The following is a 17218-nucleotide window of genomic DNA, read 5'->3' on the forward strand; positions in this document are numbered from 1 at the left end:
AAATGACACTCGTATAGTAATGTAATTGAAAAAGTTTGGTTGATATTGTAACAGTTGAATTGAATTAAATATTTAAGTTGAAAAAAACTTTCATTTTTGTTATTCTAACATATAACTAGCCCAATTACATTCTAGAATCAGTGCATTACTGTGATTTTTAATATCTAAATTAACATAGTAGAATACCTATTGACAAAATTGCTTTGTTCTGATAACTGATGGTTACTATTAATTCTAATTTTGAGTAGGCAAATTATTTTTAGTTATACTATTGTGTGGCTTTCATGACAGCTACTGTAATTTGCGGAAATGCGTAACAAAATATGGACTTTGCACTTTTATGACATAATCTACACCAGATAAGAACTCGGAGTTGATAATAGATTCTCTACGCTAGCTGAAAAATTACACAACTAATTACTTGAAATTTTTCGTCTACTATCCTATCAATGGCTACCTGAATATACTTAGCGATTCATATTAAGAGAAATTTATGAAAGTATGTTTTGAGTGTTTATTTCCTAAAATTTCTTCAGTATGATTTATAGTTTACCCGTTCGGTTTAATATTCTAGCCTTCGAATTCATATTAGCTTGTAAAAAATGTTAGTAATACGCCATTCGAATGGTTCATGCATTGCAATAAATAAAGCTCAACGACTATTGACATAGCGTCACTGTTCATCTAACTATTTGGTGATTTTTGAAGCTAGTTTATAACAATGATGACATAATAAATTTCGATTGATTCACTTTATAAATATTACACATATTACATATGTAATCACAGGAAATTATTTTATCTCTTGATTTCCTAATTCAGATAAATTTATTCGTAGGTATTCACGTGATAGGTGATCAGCCTAATAAAAAAAATAATTGTTAGCGAATTGAAAGGTTGGACTTTAATAAAAACAAAAAATCAGCTCACTATGATACGTAATACATACTTGTCGAATAGGCTCAGGCAATCTGTATTTACAGGAAGCTAATACTATCTTCGTCGCGGTTTTAAGATCTAAGCGATGGCCAACGGATACATAAATAGGTCTAGTTGACTGCTCTGAACTTCTTAACGCCTGCAATTATAACACAGAAATGGTTTTATAGAGGTCTAATTATATTGATTTATATATAAGTATGTGCTGTGAAGGTTGGATTGTATATCTTCACGCCTAGTGGCTTCCGATGATTAATATTGGCATTTCCTATTACTTTAACTTTATCGATAATATAGACGGGTTACAGTTAAACTAATAGGCAACGCCTGTTTCACTCATAAATCATTTCACTCACCATGCCTAAAATAACTCCCGAGCGATTGGTCAACGGAAATGAATCACCTTTAGTACTGAGTTGTGCAATCTAAGCCAGTACATCATAGTATTTTAGGAGTTATTACATTGAAATACAGTAGATCTACAAACATGATTAGATTGTATTTTATGTAAAGACCTGATCCATATGTTTACTATCTCGAGCAATCCCGTGGACTTCCAATAAATTTTTAGCTACTCCAATTGTAGGAATATCCGCCAGTACTCCTAGATGGCATGCTGATCCAAATTCTGTAAATACACAAGTATATATATGTTAGATGTATCAATTGAGAAATTTGGGGTAAATTGTTAATGTGTATGATTTCAGCATAGCACCCATACACAGTATAAACTAGATAGTAATTAGTAATAACGTTGAAATTAAATACTTGAAAGTGCAATTATCGTCATTACTAACAGGTATAAATTGGCAGTCACTAAAGAAATAAAAAAAGTGTCAGTTTATCACTTGAAGATGGTGTTATACCGCTTACCTTGATGATGTAGAATCCCATTACCATCTACCAGTATTACCTACAAGATTGGATAGTGAAAGGTTACTAAAGAGTAGATAAAAGTACAGTATAGCAACATTATGTACGGTTTCAATCACATGTAGATTTATGGAAGTGAGTGATTGATAACACTATTATGAGAAAGAATTTTTATACTTGGGGTAATAGGGAAGGCTGTTCCTGTCTTAATTTATTTATGCAATAACTTAGATGTTCAAATTCACGAAAGGCTAAAAATCCAGGTATATATGGCTGATTTACATGGACAATTCCAGAGTAATTGGAGTAGACCAACTAGGAGCATAAAGATATGTTAAGGCAGGGCAATTAGAGTCAAGATATATCAAGATAGAGTAATTCGATGTAATCATAATAAGCTGCTGTATAGTAGTACAATAAGTTAACATTAGCCAAGACAGGATATAAAATTATGAGTATCAGTACAGCATCGTCAAATAACTACATTGCAGATATTGATCGTACAAATTGTATTGGCTATTAGTAAACTTACTTCCATTTCAGGAAATTTTAGTACAACAAGGGAGGCACACGCATAAAAAGGATTTGACTTAGAGTAGGATTGGTCGATTCCGCCAATATAATGCAATCCATGTAAAGAGACGTTGTTATCGTTGTTATTAGCAGGTAACCAGCTCACCTGGTTGTTGGTTATTAACGATTTCTTTAATTCATTTTGCTGTCTATTTAATAAAATTCAAAGCCAGATTATTGTCTATTCTGCACGTATTATATGATAGCACCGCTTGTGACTGAATGTTACAAAATCCATACGAGTCAATGAATTAATTAATTACATAATTATTGGAGTAGCAAAATAGTAAATAAACTGTCATGATGGTTGAGTTTATTCAAATGTTGAGAAAGAAAGCACTGTGTACAATATCAAATATCGATACTATCAGTAGACATTGTTAACAAGAGTGTACTTGTCGCTCGACCAATATTGAATCTTATAGCATCCTTCACCATCATGGATGTATTACTATATTGTATTTGGATTGCTCCGACCGGTTATTGATACAGATCTTACCTAATCCAATCTTGCTTAACACTATCATTTGGCTGGCATTGAGTCTTACTTGGATCTACAGACATGGTCTACAGATGAGCTGCTGGCGGAGTACCTGAGTTATTCGTTGGAGAGCAGATCGGTAATATTGCATGGACAGCATTGAAAGTAGGATGGATATACAGTACAGTAAGAAGACTTGCTACCCTAACCAATTGATACTGGTGTTTGCAGGCAAATTTGCAGCTAGGTTTTCGTTTCCATTCCACCACTAATATACATAGACAGTAAAAGGTCAAAATGATTCTTGTTTTGAAGCCCTGATGGCTACAGTCCACACGGCGTAAGTAATACTGTACGCGCTGTACTGTACGGTATGGCATGTTGACTAATTCTGCCCAGTATATGGAAAATATAGTGGGATAGCGTTGATTTTCTCTCGAAATTATTACTGTCTGCCTTCAACTATTCTTGCATAAATCATGTGCAAATTACTGTCGACGTAGTTTCTTGATTTGCACACGATTGCACTCTAAAGTACAGCGCAGTTGGGTGAAGACTCGATACCAGAGAGTTGGATTGGATACCCTGCAGTAGAGAGCTGCAAAAGGACGAAATGGACAGCTTGACTTAGCTGGAAGTTCACATCCCTGGTAGAGACCTTGGAGAAAATGTTCTCCCAAATTGAAGTAGTCCATGTTGACATGGTTTACAGTCACAATCAGTGCCGAGATTGGGAAGAGGAAATCCCTTGTCCGTTGCTTGTAAAGAGTACTCACCGCATAGTGCATAGTGTAGTACATACCAGGATCCTGAATTTAGCCATTTTTGATGGCAGACATCTATCAGCGGGCCCGGCACGGCACGGCAGGGTACTGTACAGTGTACAGTGTACAGTACAGTACACTATACTGTACAGTACGGTGTTGGTGGAGAAAACGAATGTCCCAACTGCGGTTCTACAGTACTGTACTGTACTGTACACTGTAGTGTCTACAGTACTGTACTGTAAATAAATCCCGGTGGCAAAAAGAAAAAGGAAACTTCAAACAATGACGTCATTGTGGACGGGAGTTGGTGACCCACTACAGTACAGTAAGTGTAGCAGTGACAAGGTGACATTTGGATTGCTCTTTAAAATAATGTTGGAATACTACTATTCTAGTGGTCTCTGATGCTATACGGAATACTATTCTAGTGGTCTCTGTTGCTATACGGAATACTATTCTAATGGTCTTTGCTGCTATACGGAATACTATTCTAGTGTGACAATCCACTCTTTCTTTGTAAGGTCAAGTCTTCGAGTTGCGTCATAACAACATTAAACGACGTACAGTACAGTACAGTATCGCCGCCAACTTACAGTACTGTACTGTGTTATTATTTAAGTATACTATACCGTAGCATTGATACGGTAAGACTTGTACTGTACTGTACGTTCTGCATTTGGAAGTGACTGCTACGCAAGTCAGTGCAGTACGCACGTACCGTCGACAGTGACCGAAAGAGAGCTGTCAATCGTTGGAGAAGGTGACACGTACATCACAGTTCGTTCTTAGTGCAAGGCGACACCACCGACATTCTTTCTTTCTTTCTATTCTTGGCTACTTCTAGAGAGCAGTTTTCGCTTACTCAACTTTCTTGGATGGATTCCGCTTAAATCTTGGTTAAGATTCTTGTTCCATTGGTTTGGAAAGAAAAGAAAAAACGGTAAGTTTGTTATTGTAGCTGTCCATGGAATGACAAGGATTAATGTGTTGAAATGGACTAAATTGTGTCGACGAGAAGTTGGAGCGGCAAAGACGAGTTACTTCCACTCTTGATTGACAGTCAAAGTTGATCAAGAAAAAAATGGAATGTCTTAATACAGCTAATCAATCCTACCAGTGATTGTTACCTTTTAGTAGAATACTGTACATTCATTTTGGTTATTGCAGTTCGGTATACTGTATGGATCATTTTTATATTGAACGACTGTCGATTAACCGCAAAACTGTTTTCAACCTGTACCCAAAGACAGGGATATCCACTTTGATTGGTTATTACAGTCGAGTCGAAAGGTCATAGACCTGATCGACCGAACAGCCCATACTAGCTTAATCAATTGAATAACGAGACTACGATTAGCCATTGAACCAAGGCTTACTATGATAAAGTGCATTTCGACTCTACTGTATGTCCATGGAGAAGTCTACTTGGACAGGATAGATTAACGTACATCACCAGAATCATCCACTTTTTGGACTTGCCATCACGGCAGATGAAATAAATCCAACGATGCTATTGATTCATGGATTAATTAGCAGTTGAACGTGATCGATTTGGTAATGACTGCCCCCCATTCAATACAAACATAGGACTACTTCTTTTCATGTCCTAGAAAGATTAGTTGGATAGGATCGTTGAAATCGCTATGGAGAATCACCTTGATAAGGAGAGACTAGAGATTAAATAAATAAATACAGTAGAGCCATGGCTATCTTCACCATGTATGTCATCATTTCTGCACTTTTATCAATGGATTAGTAGAGAATTACTATCGACTTCGCTCTGATTGTCACAATTAGATTAAAGTATGAACTCGTCCTACTGTTTTTGGGGAATATGTAAAAGATGAGCTGTAGTAGTCCTCCATTGAACATAGTTTAGTACGAGTACGCGTATTCTCGACGCATAGGCTCAATCCTTTCACCGGTACCGTCAAGCTAAAGAGTAGATGAAAGGGGTCGAGCGATTCTAATTTTGACGTTAATCAATCAATCAATGAGCAATTGAGCACTCTCTATTTGCTACACTACTGATCAGATTCAAGTCTTTGCCACTTCTTTCTGTGCTATGTTAAAAAGATTCATTGAACATGATCTTCCAAATTTGTTCTTGTATAATTAGTTGAAGGATAATGCTATATTAAGACATAACTAGGGGTTAATGAAGCGTGCGATGGTCTAGTTTCAACTGAAATTATTTCAATTTTGTTTTCTTTAATTCAAAGATAGTGGTTGCAATACACATTTGCAGGACTATGGTAATAGTTAAATGAATTTCTGAAGCAATTACCATAAATATAGGCGACATCTTCAAGTATGGACTAAATTTCAACTATTTTGCAACAACACTTGTACTACCAGTGATCAATCAATGTAATCGTCAACCTTGTACGTACATAATAAGCAACATCGTCATCATCCTTGAAAAGTAGCACTTTAAATTCAAAATGAAAATCCTAATATTAAAGATATGTTTATGGTCGTTATTATGCTGTCAATCACTAGCAGATCTTCCAGGTATGATAAATCAATTTTAAAAATTCACATTGAATCTTGAACTTATATGTACATTGTACAGTACGGTGCAACTTGAAACGGTTCAGGCTTATTTTCTATGATATTAAAATTGACTGTAAATGCTGCTAATACCAATACCTAATACCCTTCTTGATCTTAACACCATCATTATTCTTATAGATTTACCAAACGCTAGTAAATTAATTATAAGTTTAGAACGTAGTAATTCGCAATAAAGTCACGTTCAGTCGTGCACGTATACTCTTTCTGTACTGAAATCGTTAGTACTACGTGCAATTTTTTTATATATTTTTAGCATCAACTTGCTAAAGACATCTTCTGTGCAATACAGTAGATAAAGAGATAGTATGCAAAGCTTACATTGTCTATCTGCTATCATTATATAAATACTCTTCTATCAATTTTTAGCTTTATATCTGTGACATTTTTCTAATACATTATCGGCACATTTATTAAATTGTTACACCCCGTAGTCTTTAGAATGTATAACGTACTATATACGGTATATTGCACGTTGACAGTAGTTATAGCAATATAAAGAAAGCACCTATGGGTTGCGCATAGCATGATAGTAAAATAATAAATAAATCGCAAAAATCATTTATTATTTCTACAACTACAAAAGTAAATCATACTACTATTTCTGTAAGCATAGCTTGATGTGATATAACAAATACGAAATAAAATAAATACGTACAAACGATCAATTTAAATAAGTGATCGACCTCTACTCAAAATCATGACAATGATCTAGTCATAAATTGATACAGTACTAAATCTAGGCTAAAACGTATCGATAATAATGTAGTTGCTACCATGAAGGCGGACAGAATTAATAATTTTTATCACTTATTTTGTGAACAAACTTTACAAACAATATATAAGGCATATACTATTGCATATTGCAGTAACATCTCAAAGATGTACAGGGATAGATAAATCGATGGATAAGAGAGAATTTTTCGCAAGGATGACACTTTTTCTCTTATTTAACAATTTATATTCTTTTAGGATGGGAAAACGTGCGTATTAACATGAATAATATTGGTCCAACAGTTTATGGGGCGAATTCGATAACTCATGCTATTGTAACCAACATTCCCCATGATTATCATGACTTTTACTACATCTGGCATGTGAATGAAGATATCTTCAGTTTTCAAGTATATCATGCCTATAATGAAACTAAATATATTTACCAGTGGGATAGTGATGATATCGGCATGAATACGGTTCATGTCTGTCTATTTAAAGGTCCATTTACAATGATAAAATGTAACTCAACCAAGGTCCTGGTCAATTGTAAGTCAACAAATTCTAGTTTACTGTATCCTTAATGAAAATTTTGTTCTTCAATCTAAATCTAGTAAAATCTCTGTAATATTACACTATTAAGTGAATAACTATTTGGGTTGAAGTGACTTTATTTACATCAGTTTATATGGTGCATTGTGGTGCTAGATGTTTGCGTCAGTGGCTACTACTTGGCTCGTTCAGCTAGATATTAGCTATTTACTGGAATTATAAAAATACGTCTTAGTAATTGTGTAGTGATAATTGCTAACCATGCATAGTAATAATTTTTACTACTGACATAATAAACATACGTGTATAGCAACTCACGATTATCGTTGCAATGAGATGAATTCAACAATTGATATAGTGCTAGTTTAGATATTCGGTTATATGTTTACTTACTTTTCTATATGAAGATATTGGACTACGTTTAATTCTAAATGAATAGGTAATAAAATAAAATCCTGCGAAATCTATATAATGATAATGATAATTATAATTATCACTATATACATATCGCAAGATTTTAAATCGTTAGCCTTTACACTGTGAATACTATGCTATTTGCTATAGTTAAACAATCTATAATAGTTGTCGTACATTATTATAGTGATTATAATACTTAGTTATTACAATTTTATCACTAAAACCGTTGGTAATGTTTCATGTAGCTCATCTACAAGTTAACTTTAAAGTTCAGCGAACGTCTGGCTCATGGCTTCAAACGGATATCTTTCCACTTGGAACGGTCAATATTAGTTGCAGCTTAATTGATCCCAGTGCCTTCTTCGAGAATTCGACTATTACTTATAATTGGACTACAGGAGATGGTCGCGGATATACCAATGCATCGTTGAATGCTTCTTACTGGACAACTCAGCATAAATATATCACTACCGGGCTTCATGTCCTTAAAGTCAATGTGTCAACGACCGGCCCAAATTCTGCTAAATATTATGGCATTGCAACTGAGAACATTACAATTTACGGTAACTGATTCAATGTTGAAATTTAATTTTAATTTAAACCAGTCATTTTATAACAACTTTGAAATTATTACACAACGTAGAACCCATCACAGGAATGAAAGTGGAGCCAGATAAAGCGATAGCTGATCGTCGTATTAATTTGACTGCTAGTTGCAATGGAACGTAAGAACAATAAATTTATTTAACATTCTCGTTATATTTATATTTCTGAAGCGCAATAAATGATTAATTAAAACCTTACAGTATTGCTAAAAGTAAAATTCTTATAAAAATTTTCAATATTTTTGAATACTCATTTCAACTCTTTAATTTTTGTTCGACTAAAATTTACTATGGCTAGTGGGCCTGTATACTTTGAATGGTTTATTATCCGTGGAGATGAATGTCGATTTAATGACCCAAACGTCACTAGAATTACTACTTTGAGTCAAGATCAGTGTTTTTCAGTATTAGAATATACCTTTAACTCTTCAGGTGTTTATTGTGTTAATGTTACGGCTGTAAATTTTGGAGGTAGTTACCTTAAGAAATCTATACTTCACATAAGCGGTAAGAGTTTCAATCTTTGGAGCCTACTATTTAATTCTCTTTAAGATGATATGATTGAGTTTATGTATTGCTTGTTATATCTCTAATTAAACAATTATCTATAATAGGAACGGTATCGCCTGCAATTACGGCAACAATCGCGGCTGCGATAATACTTATATTTATTTCTCTGTTACTACTTTACATCATGTACGCTCAAACTACCACTCGCAAACGACGAGTAGAAGTTGCTAGTTTTGATTATCTACTTCCACCACCGCAAGATGAAAGAAGTACGTTTAAGAAATTGACTGATTGGTTTAAAAGTCGTGATCAAAATGATAATAATCGCCTGCCGTTACTTATCGATACGGGTGATAATTACGGTAGCATCACTCCCAACAGATTAGATAATAATGTTTATGAGCTTTAAAAGAACAAGTCATAATCCTTATTATAAAGTATCTGTCAGATTATTTTTGTTTATTGAGATCAGTTTAAGATCGAAAAAGAGAAAGTATTGCGATCTCGATCGTAGTTTAAAATTATGATAGAATTATTTCACCTACTTGCATAGCGCTTAGGTATTAATAATATTATTTTCTATATAAAATTCAACCTAAACGAACTTGGAATAGTACTTTAAGTCAACATCGCGAAGTAATTTCAATTTAGAAGACATGTATTGTTTGACTTAACATATAATTATATCAAACTTCTTTCGGTATCTTGCTCTAAAAGAACGACTGTATTATGTAAATTTTGAAATCTACAGCAGTACGAGTATTGCACTACTAAGGCACTTATTTAATGTTGTATAAGATATTAATTAAGATTAGAGGAATATTTTGAAAACTAAATACAGTGTCTGTAAATTGTAAGATAATTTTAGGTATTGCAATTCGCGATACTAATTATTATTACTAGTTTACATAGAAATTACATTTTTATTGGATGGTTTATTTGATGTTAACTTCTGTACAGGCACTTGGTACGATAACTAATGTGTAAAGTATGAAATAAAAAAATCATTTATTTAGTTTGTACTGTGTCCATTCTCATTGTAAATATGCGTAAATTTTGCTGTGGGGTTTTAAAAAAGGGTATTTTAATCACTGCAATCGAATAACGTTCCTTTATGTTAAGCCATTATCAGATCATAACGATGATGCTATTACTCATGTTTGGTATAAGCTACAACAAACATGCTTAAAGTATGGTTTGTATGATATCATCTGCAAGTTGTCCGCTTATTTGCAAATGTTATCATAATGACTGCAATTTCGCTTAGAATCAAATAACAGCATCTACGAATCCAGATATGATTTATCGGACTGATCTGTAATCACTATAAAAATTTGTTATGTACTAATAGAAATTTTAAGACTACAGATATGTATGCTATAGTCTAAGTCCTTACGGTTAACAATAGCAATTTTATTAAATATTACGTGGTGATGTCATATTAGATTAGATCATTGTCGTAAATTACTACAGTAACTTTATCTTCGTCTTAGATATATAAAGAAATTTTCCATATTAAAAGCAATGCGAAAGATCAATGCTGTTCTGAACATTAACATATAGTAAAAGAAATTTAGTAAAAAGCATAGTTATCATAGGATTTGTTGAAATTGACTCCCAATTTGATAATCGCATGAGTGATAACTATGTCAACTGTACATACAATAATGCTCTAACTACAATGTAGATAATTAAGAGCACTTCCAAACTGTGATAGCTAAGTTGCCTCCGAAAAACATGTATAATAAATTCTTGACTTCATGAGTAATTTCAAATCCATAACCTTCTCCAACAAGTGCATGCCAAGACGAACCAAATTTACGATCCATATTCTCCTTGATCATTCTTGCTGCACTCTATAGAATTTCATATTGAGACTTAATATTAACAATATTTTACCTTGCATACAGATTATTGCCTTTATTGAAAAATTTTAACTTTCCTGCTGATATTTAATAGTATACGTATATTAAACTGTTCCTATGTGTCATCGCATGGCTAAGTAAGTTACCTCGTTATTGCTGGGATATTTTTCGACGGCTGTAACACATAGTTCCATTGCTTCATTTCTCATTTCATCCGGCATATCGGAGTGCTAGATATAATTTAATAATCAGTTTGACGTCTAAAAAGCAGTCTATGTTTCATTATAAACTTAGGATCAATACAGTAGTATATATATATACCTATATATAAATCATTTAATCACTCCAAATAATAATAAAAAAATATTTAAAATGAGGATAGGCATGTACTGTGTTATTCTAATTCTTCAAAGTAAGAAATATCCTCTTCCTATTAATCAAAACGTTGACTTGATGTAGTATACATAAAAGTACGACATACTCTAATCAAAGGATAGTTGTGTAATCGACGGAAATCATAAGCTCCATCTCCGGCACCAGTACCTCCTCCAGTGATAATTTCTCCGCCGTCTTCCATCTTGATTAAGTTAACGATGTCGCTACTATTGCACTGTGTGACTTTATTGCTAGTCTGGATCTTTGCAAAACTTTGGTAGTCATGGAGATGTTGTAAGCGGTTTTATTGGGCCTCGTCTTTACTATATAGTGTTTATATCGTACGCAAATGAAAGCTAATATTACTGTAATTAGACCTTCCCGCTCTACTGTAGGGTAATTTTATGTCGCTATAGATACCCTAGTATCAAGCTGTACAGTATACCGTATGCTACTATAGTGTACGGTATAGGACTGTATCCGCTGAAACTGTACTTTACCGTATACTGTACTATATAGCGATCGTCATGACAACCTGAAGTAACACAATTTCAAAATCTTCATACTGAGCAAGGTGGGAGATTTTAAAATAATCGCCAATATTCGATAATTAATTATAACCAATTCTATAGTATCTACGGTATAGAATCTGTCATAAATCGCATTTATAGACTAGTAAATCATCGGAAAGACTGCTACTGGTCTACAGTGTATAGTATTTGAGTAATTATAATTAGCTATAAATACAGTCCAATGACTCAACACTATATAAGCAATAACAACGTATTTCGAAATTTATGGCGATAGAAATTGACCATCTCTGATTATAGACACCATCAAGAACTTCTCTGATTTATTACATATATAAAATAAATCATCTAACTCCTAATTTGGTAGGTATTTATTATTTTTTAGAAATGATTATGAACTGATTTCTGTATCGAAATTTAAAGTGTTAAATAGATTTATTGGATGATCATCTTAGGTCCAGCTTGACCTAGTTCAACGTCAATCCAAGCATTGGCTGGAACACTGCATCGACGAATAATATACAATTACAGCACTTCTAAGTGGAATGAAAGATCCTTATTATAAATTTTTAGATATTGATGTAGTATTCCTATTTACTGTATCAAGTTAAGAAATAACAACTTCAGAAATTTGGTCCTTGTGTTGCTGAAGCCATTAAAACTATCAATAAGTATTATAACGGTAAGCGCTATGATTAATACGAGCTCGTATATTGATTTACTCGTATGCCAAACTGTGTCTTAATATTAAAATAACTAACAACGAAACACCTTTAACTATATATCTTTAACTATATAGTTAATGGCTAGCCTGGCAAGAATAAAAAAATCGAAAAAAAAGGGTGTTGATAGTAGAGCTGAAAATAGTTCGCCTGCTACTGCTAAGGAAGTAAATGTGGTCTCCGAAAGGGAATTAAAACTTAGGACTAAGTTAGTACCTGTCTCCCAATAATATTATTTACGATATTTAATGCCTTATTATGTCGTATATCAATATACAGTATTTACGTTGTTTGATAGTTGTGATAACATTATAAAGATCAAATTAAAATATTAATGGCAATTATTTGTGAGCCTATCTAATTTGCGTTAACGATCTTACAACATATAACTTTTATTTTAATTAAATCCGTGTCCTGTTGTGTTTTGTTCACAGTTTAGCAAATTTAAACGAAGAATTAGAGAAAGTTAAAAACCAAGTCGCTGAAGTGTATCCTTTCTTAGACAAGTAGTAATTGTAGAATGAATACAATATGACAAAATTTTGATATAATGTAGTTCTAATTGCTTTATAGACTTAATTACAGCATAAATACTATGTATTTTCATATCAAGCAGGATATATTTGCTCCCTCTATTACCTTCTTAAGTGTTATATATGTATTATGCCTAAACTTATCAAAGTCAGAAAGAAAATGAATGGTTACAAGAAGAAGCCAGAAGAACAAGGATTGAAAGTGTATGTTCTTGTAATGTTAATATTTGCAAAATATTGGCTAGTTGGTAGCTATATGACTTGTGTTGTAGGATGTAAAATCTGTAGTGAATTCAGTATTGAATTTCGGTAACATTATGATATCTTCTAGCATGAGTACATGTCATACATGTCGAAGAAAACAAATAAGAGACAATCAGCTGTTGTATCGTTAAGTGACAAAAATCAAGAAGAAATTCAGAAAATTGCAGAGCAGAAACGTCAAATGATGCAAGAATATGAAGCAAAAAAAACTGGTTTGTTTATTAATGCACTTTATTGCTACAGTATATTAGCAATATTGTGATTTAGTATTGCAGTAGATGATAATTTTATGCACTATACTTACAAAATTAACATTAACAACTACTGTTACTTTATAGAACTTCGTCAGGTTATTCTAGAGAAGGAGAGCGAACTTGCACGGATTAATAAAGATTTATCAGAGCTAGCTGAATATAAGGTCTCAAAGACTACATACGTGTATATGTTTATGATATGTGCCTTTACTTATAAGATAGGATAGTGTGTGATGTATATTACAATATTTTCGTGTGCTGTAGACTCTACAAGGAGAGCAGCAAGCAGAAATAAAAAAATTAGAAAAGGAAGTTTCACAAATGCGAAAACATCATACAGAAAATATCCAAATTCTAAAGTCGAAGTTTTTGAAGGAAAAGAAAGATTTTCAAAAAGAATCAGAGTCTAAAATACAACAACTTGAAAAGCAAGCTAATCAGGTTTAGAAAAGTCAAATTTTATAGGACTATGTTCACTTTTGAAATAATTTGTGACAAGACGTTCAGTAATCAGACTAAGAAATACTCCTATTAGTTATGCTTAATACGGTATGGATTAGACTAACTTTACTTATTAATCTCTCAAACAGGAAGCCATGCAATGTCTGAAGGAATTTACGGATGGGATAAAGTCTGAGAATAGAGTACTACGTAAAGAACTTTTAAACTTAATTCGGAATGTGCGGGCTTTACAGGACTGTAAAAAACAGTTAGAAAATCAGCGACAGACATTGTCTCAAGAGCGCCAGTATGCTCAAGATCTAAAAAAGTTAAGAGGTATAAGAGACAACGCCAGTAATAATTTCTCGTTATACGATACTAAATTCTTAGATAAAGACTTGCAATAATTTAAGCTCGAGCATAATTTCGAAAGTACAACCTTTCAAAGATTATTAAAGAACTCTTACATGATACCGTTGTATATAACAAAAATGCGTTACTATTTTAACCGTGAATCTATGAACAAAATAAAAAATTTTCCTTAACCTAAATTCTCGGCCTCCTATTACTCACATCATCAGGATAATAAAAAAGTATCGCTCTCCATATTTAATGTTTCGCCGGACAAGCAAACAATTCTCAACTACGATTGCCTACTATTAATGAAACTGAAGTAGCTATGCGTACGCTGTTTCATATTGAAACTGTAGGATTTTATAACTATCTTAATCTGATTTTATAATTCATTTTAACAGTGCTAATAAATTAGAATCCATTCGCATCCTTATGCATTTGCGGCCATCGTAGACCAAGTTTTATTCTCAAGAGATTAAAAGAACTAATAGACTTAAACGCACATTTACGGATCACTTTACTTAAATATAGGTTATGGTATGATCTAAAGGTCTATGATGACAGATCAGTTACAGATTTGACACTATATTTGCGGTTTACACATACATAGTGTATCATGCATACGCTATACAGTTACAATTTATCCTTTGTAATTAGCACAATTTCATTTTCAATATTAAATAAGAATGCTTTTTAATATTATTATAGTACATTTTGGTGCCAATGTTATTCTATCCGTGAAGAGAAACAACTAAATTTACAAAGTTAATACCATATCAGACAGTAATCATTATCGATCAGAGACAGTATCAATAACCTTGTAATTATTATAAATTACATTAATTTTCTTCCATTTCAAAATCCTATTACGTTGCAAAAGAGTAGCCAATACGATGAAAGGAGAACCACAGTGAGACTATAGCTTATTCAATGATATTTAAACTAATTACTTTAAAATATCTATTCGGTTTCTAGCTTTTCCGGCGGTGGCCCACATGGCTGTAACATTTTCTAAATAAAATTTCAATTCTCTAATTAGTGCTCAGTTGCATATAAAACGCACTAATAAACTCAATTACACCATTCTGATCAATTACCTGTAGCATGACAAATCTTATACGTTCGCGAGATTCATTATCTACCAAGGCGAAATATGATAACAGATCATGATGACCAATAAAAGAGGCATAAGTATCTCGATGCTGGTTATTCATCCATTCGCTACAAGATGAAGAAGTAGAAATGGTCATGTAGTAAAGTTATTAATTGATTTCACTTTAAAATAAGGCATCAGTTTATAATTTAATTTTGAAATCTTAAGATACGGACAAGATTTTAAAAAATGCACAAATTATATCCTATTGCATGTTCAATCATCGGGTCATTAAACCATAGGAATTGGACTTACTATTTGGTCGTGTCTGCATGGCCTGTACCAACGTATTTGGATTGTACTATAATTGAGTATCAAATTTGAATGGATACAGTATTTGTTAATTCATATGACGATTTTATACCCATCACGGTAGGGAGTAAAAGTTACGGTTAGATAGTATTACTGTAAACCGAATCACGGCATTACGTTGTACTATTTTTTTGTAATAGAAACTTACAATGCTCAACTTGACTGTGAATATTGTATCTATCGGCCTAGGAGTAGATAAAAGAATGAGTTATTAGAATCGGACATATGGCAAAATGGATAATAAGCTGGTAGATTCGCTCAAGATATTTTCTAGTTTTACAGATGCTTTTTTTGATCAACTTGATGCGAATGGAGTAGAAAGAGAATTTCAAGATGTTTACAGTTTACAACACTAAATGTTTTGTATTACCTATTCTAAATTTATAATTGCAATTTTCTATCAGCAATTACTATCTAATCTGCATACTGCCAATTTGATATCCTTTTTATTGCAAATTGATGTAATTGCAACTTGTACATTGAAGTTGTATGTCCCTATTGAAGCTCGAATGACTACATACTGTACTACTGTTGAATTATTCTCCTATACCATACAGTGTAGGAATGATTAGCTCGTGTTATGCTACAATACATAATAAAGAATGAAACATCTATAACTTAATCTCACCATAGTACTTGAGTTATGAAATGGATGATGCTTGACAGCTGATTTGCTTTCTTTCTCGATTCCTTTTCCTGCTTTTACAGTCTCGCCACGAATTGTATCCCACAACGACCTATCCACGAGATATGTACAGTACAATTGTACATACATCAATATTTTCAAGATAACTGTTGTATTAAGCTAAACATGTATAGCATATCAAGTTATAACAAGGAAGAGAATCTAAAACTACGTATTGCATCCATTGCTAACCTTGTAAGGTTTCCGATGCGAAAGACGATCAGTTCTATCTGGAAAGGATTTCTTGGGAAAGCTCGACTTGTCTCTTGTGGTTGCCTAGCCAGCGTGAGTGCATGAGAGCAGTACTGTACGTACTAGTACTGCAGATCGGTGTTAGCTGTTATGTCTGATACCGAGGTATACACTATATACTATACTATAGTGGACTACAGCAGTTAACCGTGACAGTACCAACACTGGGTCCTGTAATTTGTTATTGCCATACTGTACTGTACTGTACTGTACAGTGTACAGTACCGCACAGTGTGACGCACTGTACACTGTACACTGTACGGTATTGTACCGTATTCAAAGTGGTTACACATGACCGTACAGTACTATACTGTACAATGTACTGTAGCATTGCAGTACTTACTACTCAAGCCCTGGACTGTACTGTAACTAATAGAAAGCGGTTAAAGATTGTAATTTAAAAAACAAATTTGCCCAGTTACACCAGGCCTTCGGTCTTCAAAACATAAATATCAACGATCATGTTGGGAAAT

At 33.2% G+C, this 17218-nt stretch overlaps 5 protein-coding genes across 5 annotated transcripts; 2 read left to right on the forward strand and 3 right to left on the reverse strand.

The window, feature by feature from the left end:
• Window positions 1–793: 793 nt before the first annotated feature.
• TRIADDRAFT_53685 (uncharacterized protein) lies at window positions 794–2949 on the reverse strand (the record flags this gene model as incomplete). The annotated part of the gene is made up of 8 exons (XM_002110050.1): window positions 794–862; window positions 950–1078; window positions 1296–1364; window positions 1455–1567; window positions 1813–1852; window positions 1990–2127; window positions 2345–2534; window positions 2885–2949. The coding sequence occupies 8 exons, from the start codon at window positions 2947–2949 to the stop codon at window positions 794–796; spliced, it is 813 nt and encodes a 270-aa protein (XP_002110086.1).
• A 3128-nt stretch (window positions 2950–6077) lies between these two features.
• On the forward strand, window positions 6078–8461 carry TRIADDRAFT_53686 (uncharacterized protein; the record flags this gene model as incomplete). The annotated part of the gene is made up of 3 exons (XM_002109511.1): window positions 6078–6147; window positions 7180–7470; window positions 8136–8461. The coding sequence occupies 3 exons, from the start codon at window positions 6078–6080 to the stop codon at window positions 8459–8461; spliced, it is 687 nt and encodes a 228-aa protein (XP_002109547.1).
• A 324-nt stretch (window positions 8462–8785) lies between these two features.
• On the forward strand, window positions 8786–9414 carry TRIADDRAFT_53687 (uncharacterized protein; the record flags this gene model as incomplete). The annotated part of the gene is made up of 2 exons (XM_002109512.1): window positions 8786–9002; window positions 9110–9414. The coding sequence occupies 2 exons, from the start codon at window positions 8786–8788 to the stop codon at window positions 9412–9414; spliced, it is 522 nt and encodes a 173-aa protein (XP_002109548.1).
• A 1282-nt stretch (window positions 9415–10696) lies between these two features.
• Window positions 10697–11447, reverse strand: TRIADDRAFT_37233 (uncharacterized protein; the record flags this gene model as incomplete). The annotated part of the gene is made up of 3 exons (XM_002110051.1): window positions 10697–10861; window positions 11017–11100; window positions 11352–11447. 3 exons carry the CDS (start codon window positions 11445–11447, stop codon window positions 10697–10699), a joined length of 345 nt encoding a protein of 114 aa, XP_002110087.1.
• Window positions 11448–15303: 3856 nt separating this feature from the next.
• On the reverse strand, window positions 15304–15990 carry TRIADDRAFT_20490 (uncharacterized protein; the record flags this gene model as incomplete). The annotated part of the gene is made up of 4 exons (XM_002110052.1): window positions 15304–15354; window positions 15441–15564; window positions 15752–15797; window positions 15957–15990. Coding segments are annotated over 4 exons (255 nt in total), but the record flags the coding sequence as incomplete, so codon positions are not given.
• Between the last annotated feature and the right edge of the window lie 1228 nt (window positions 15991–17218).

Source organism: Trichoplax adhaerens, genomic scaffold, assembly GCF_000150275.1.
Source record: "Trichoplax adhaerens TRIADscaffold_2 genomic scaffold, whole genome shotgun sequence".
Lineage (NCBI taxonomy): Eukaryota > Metazoa > Placozoa > Uniplacotomia > Trichoplacea > Trichoplacidae > Trichoplax > Trichoplax adhaerens.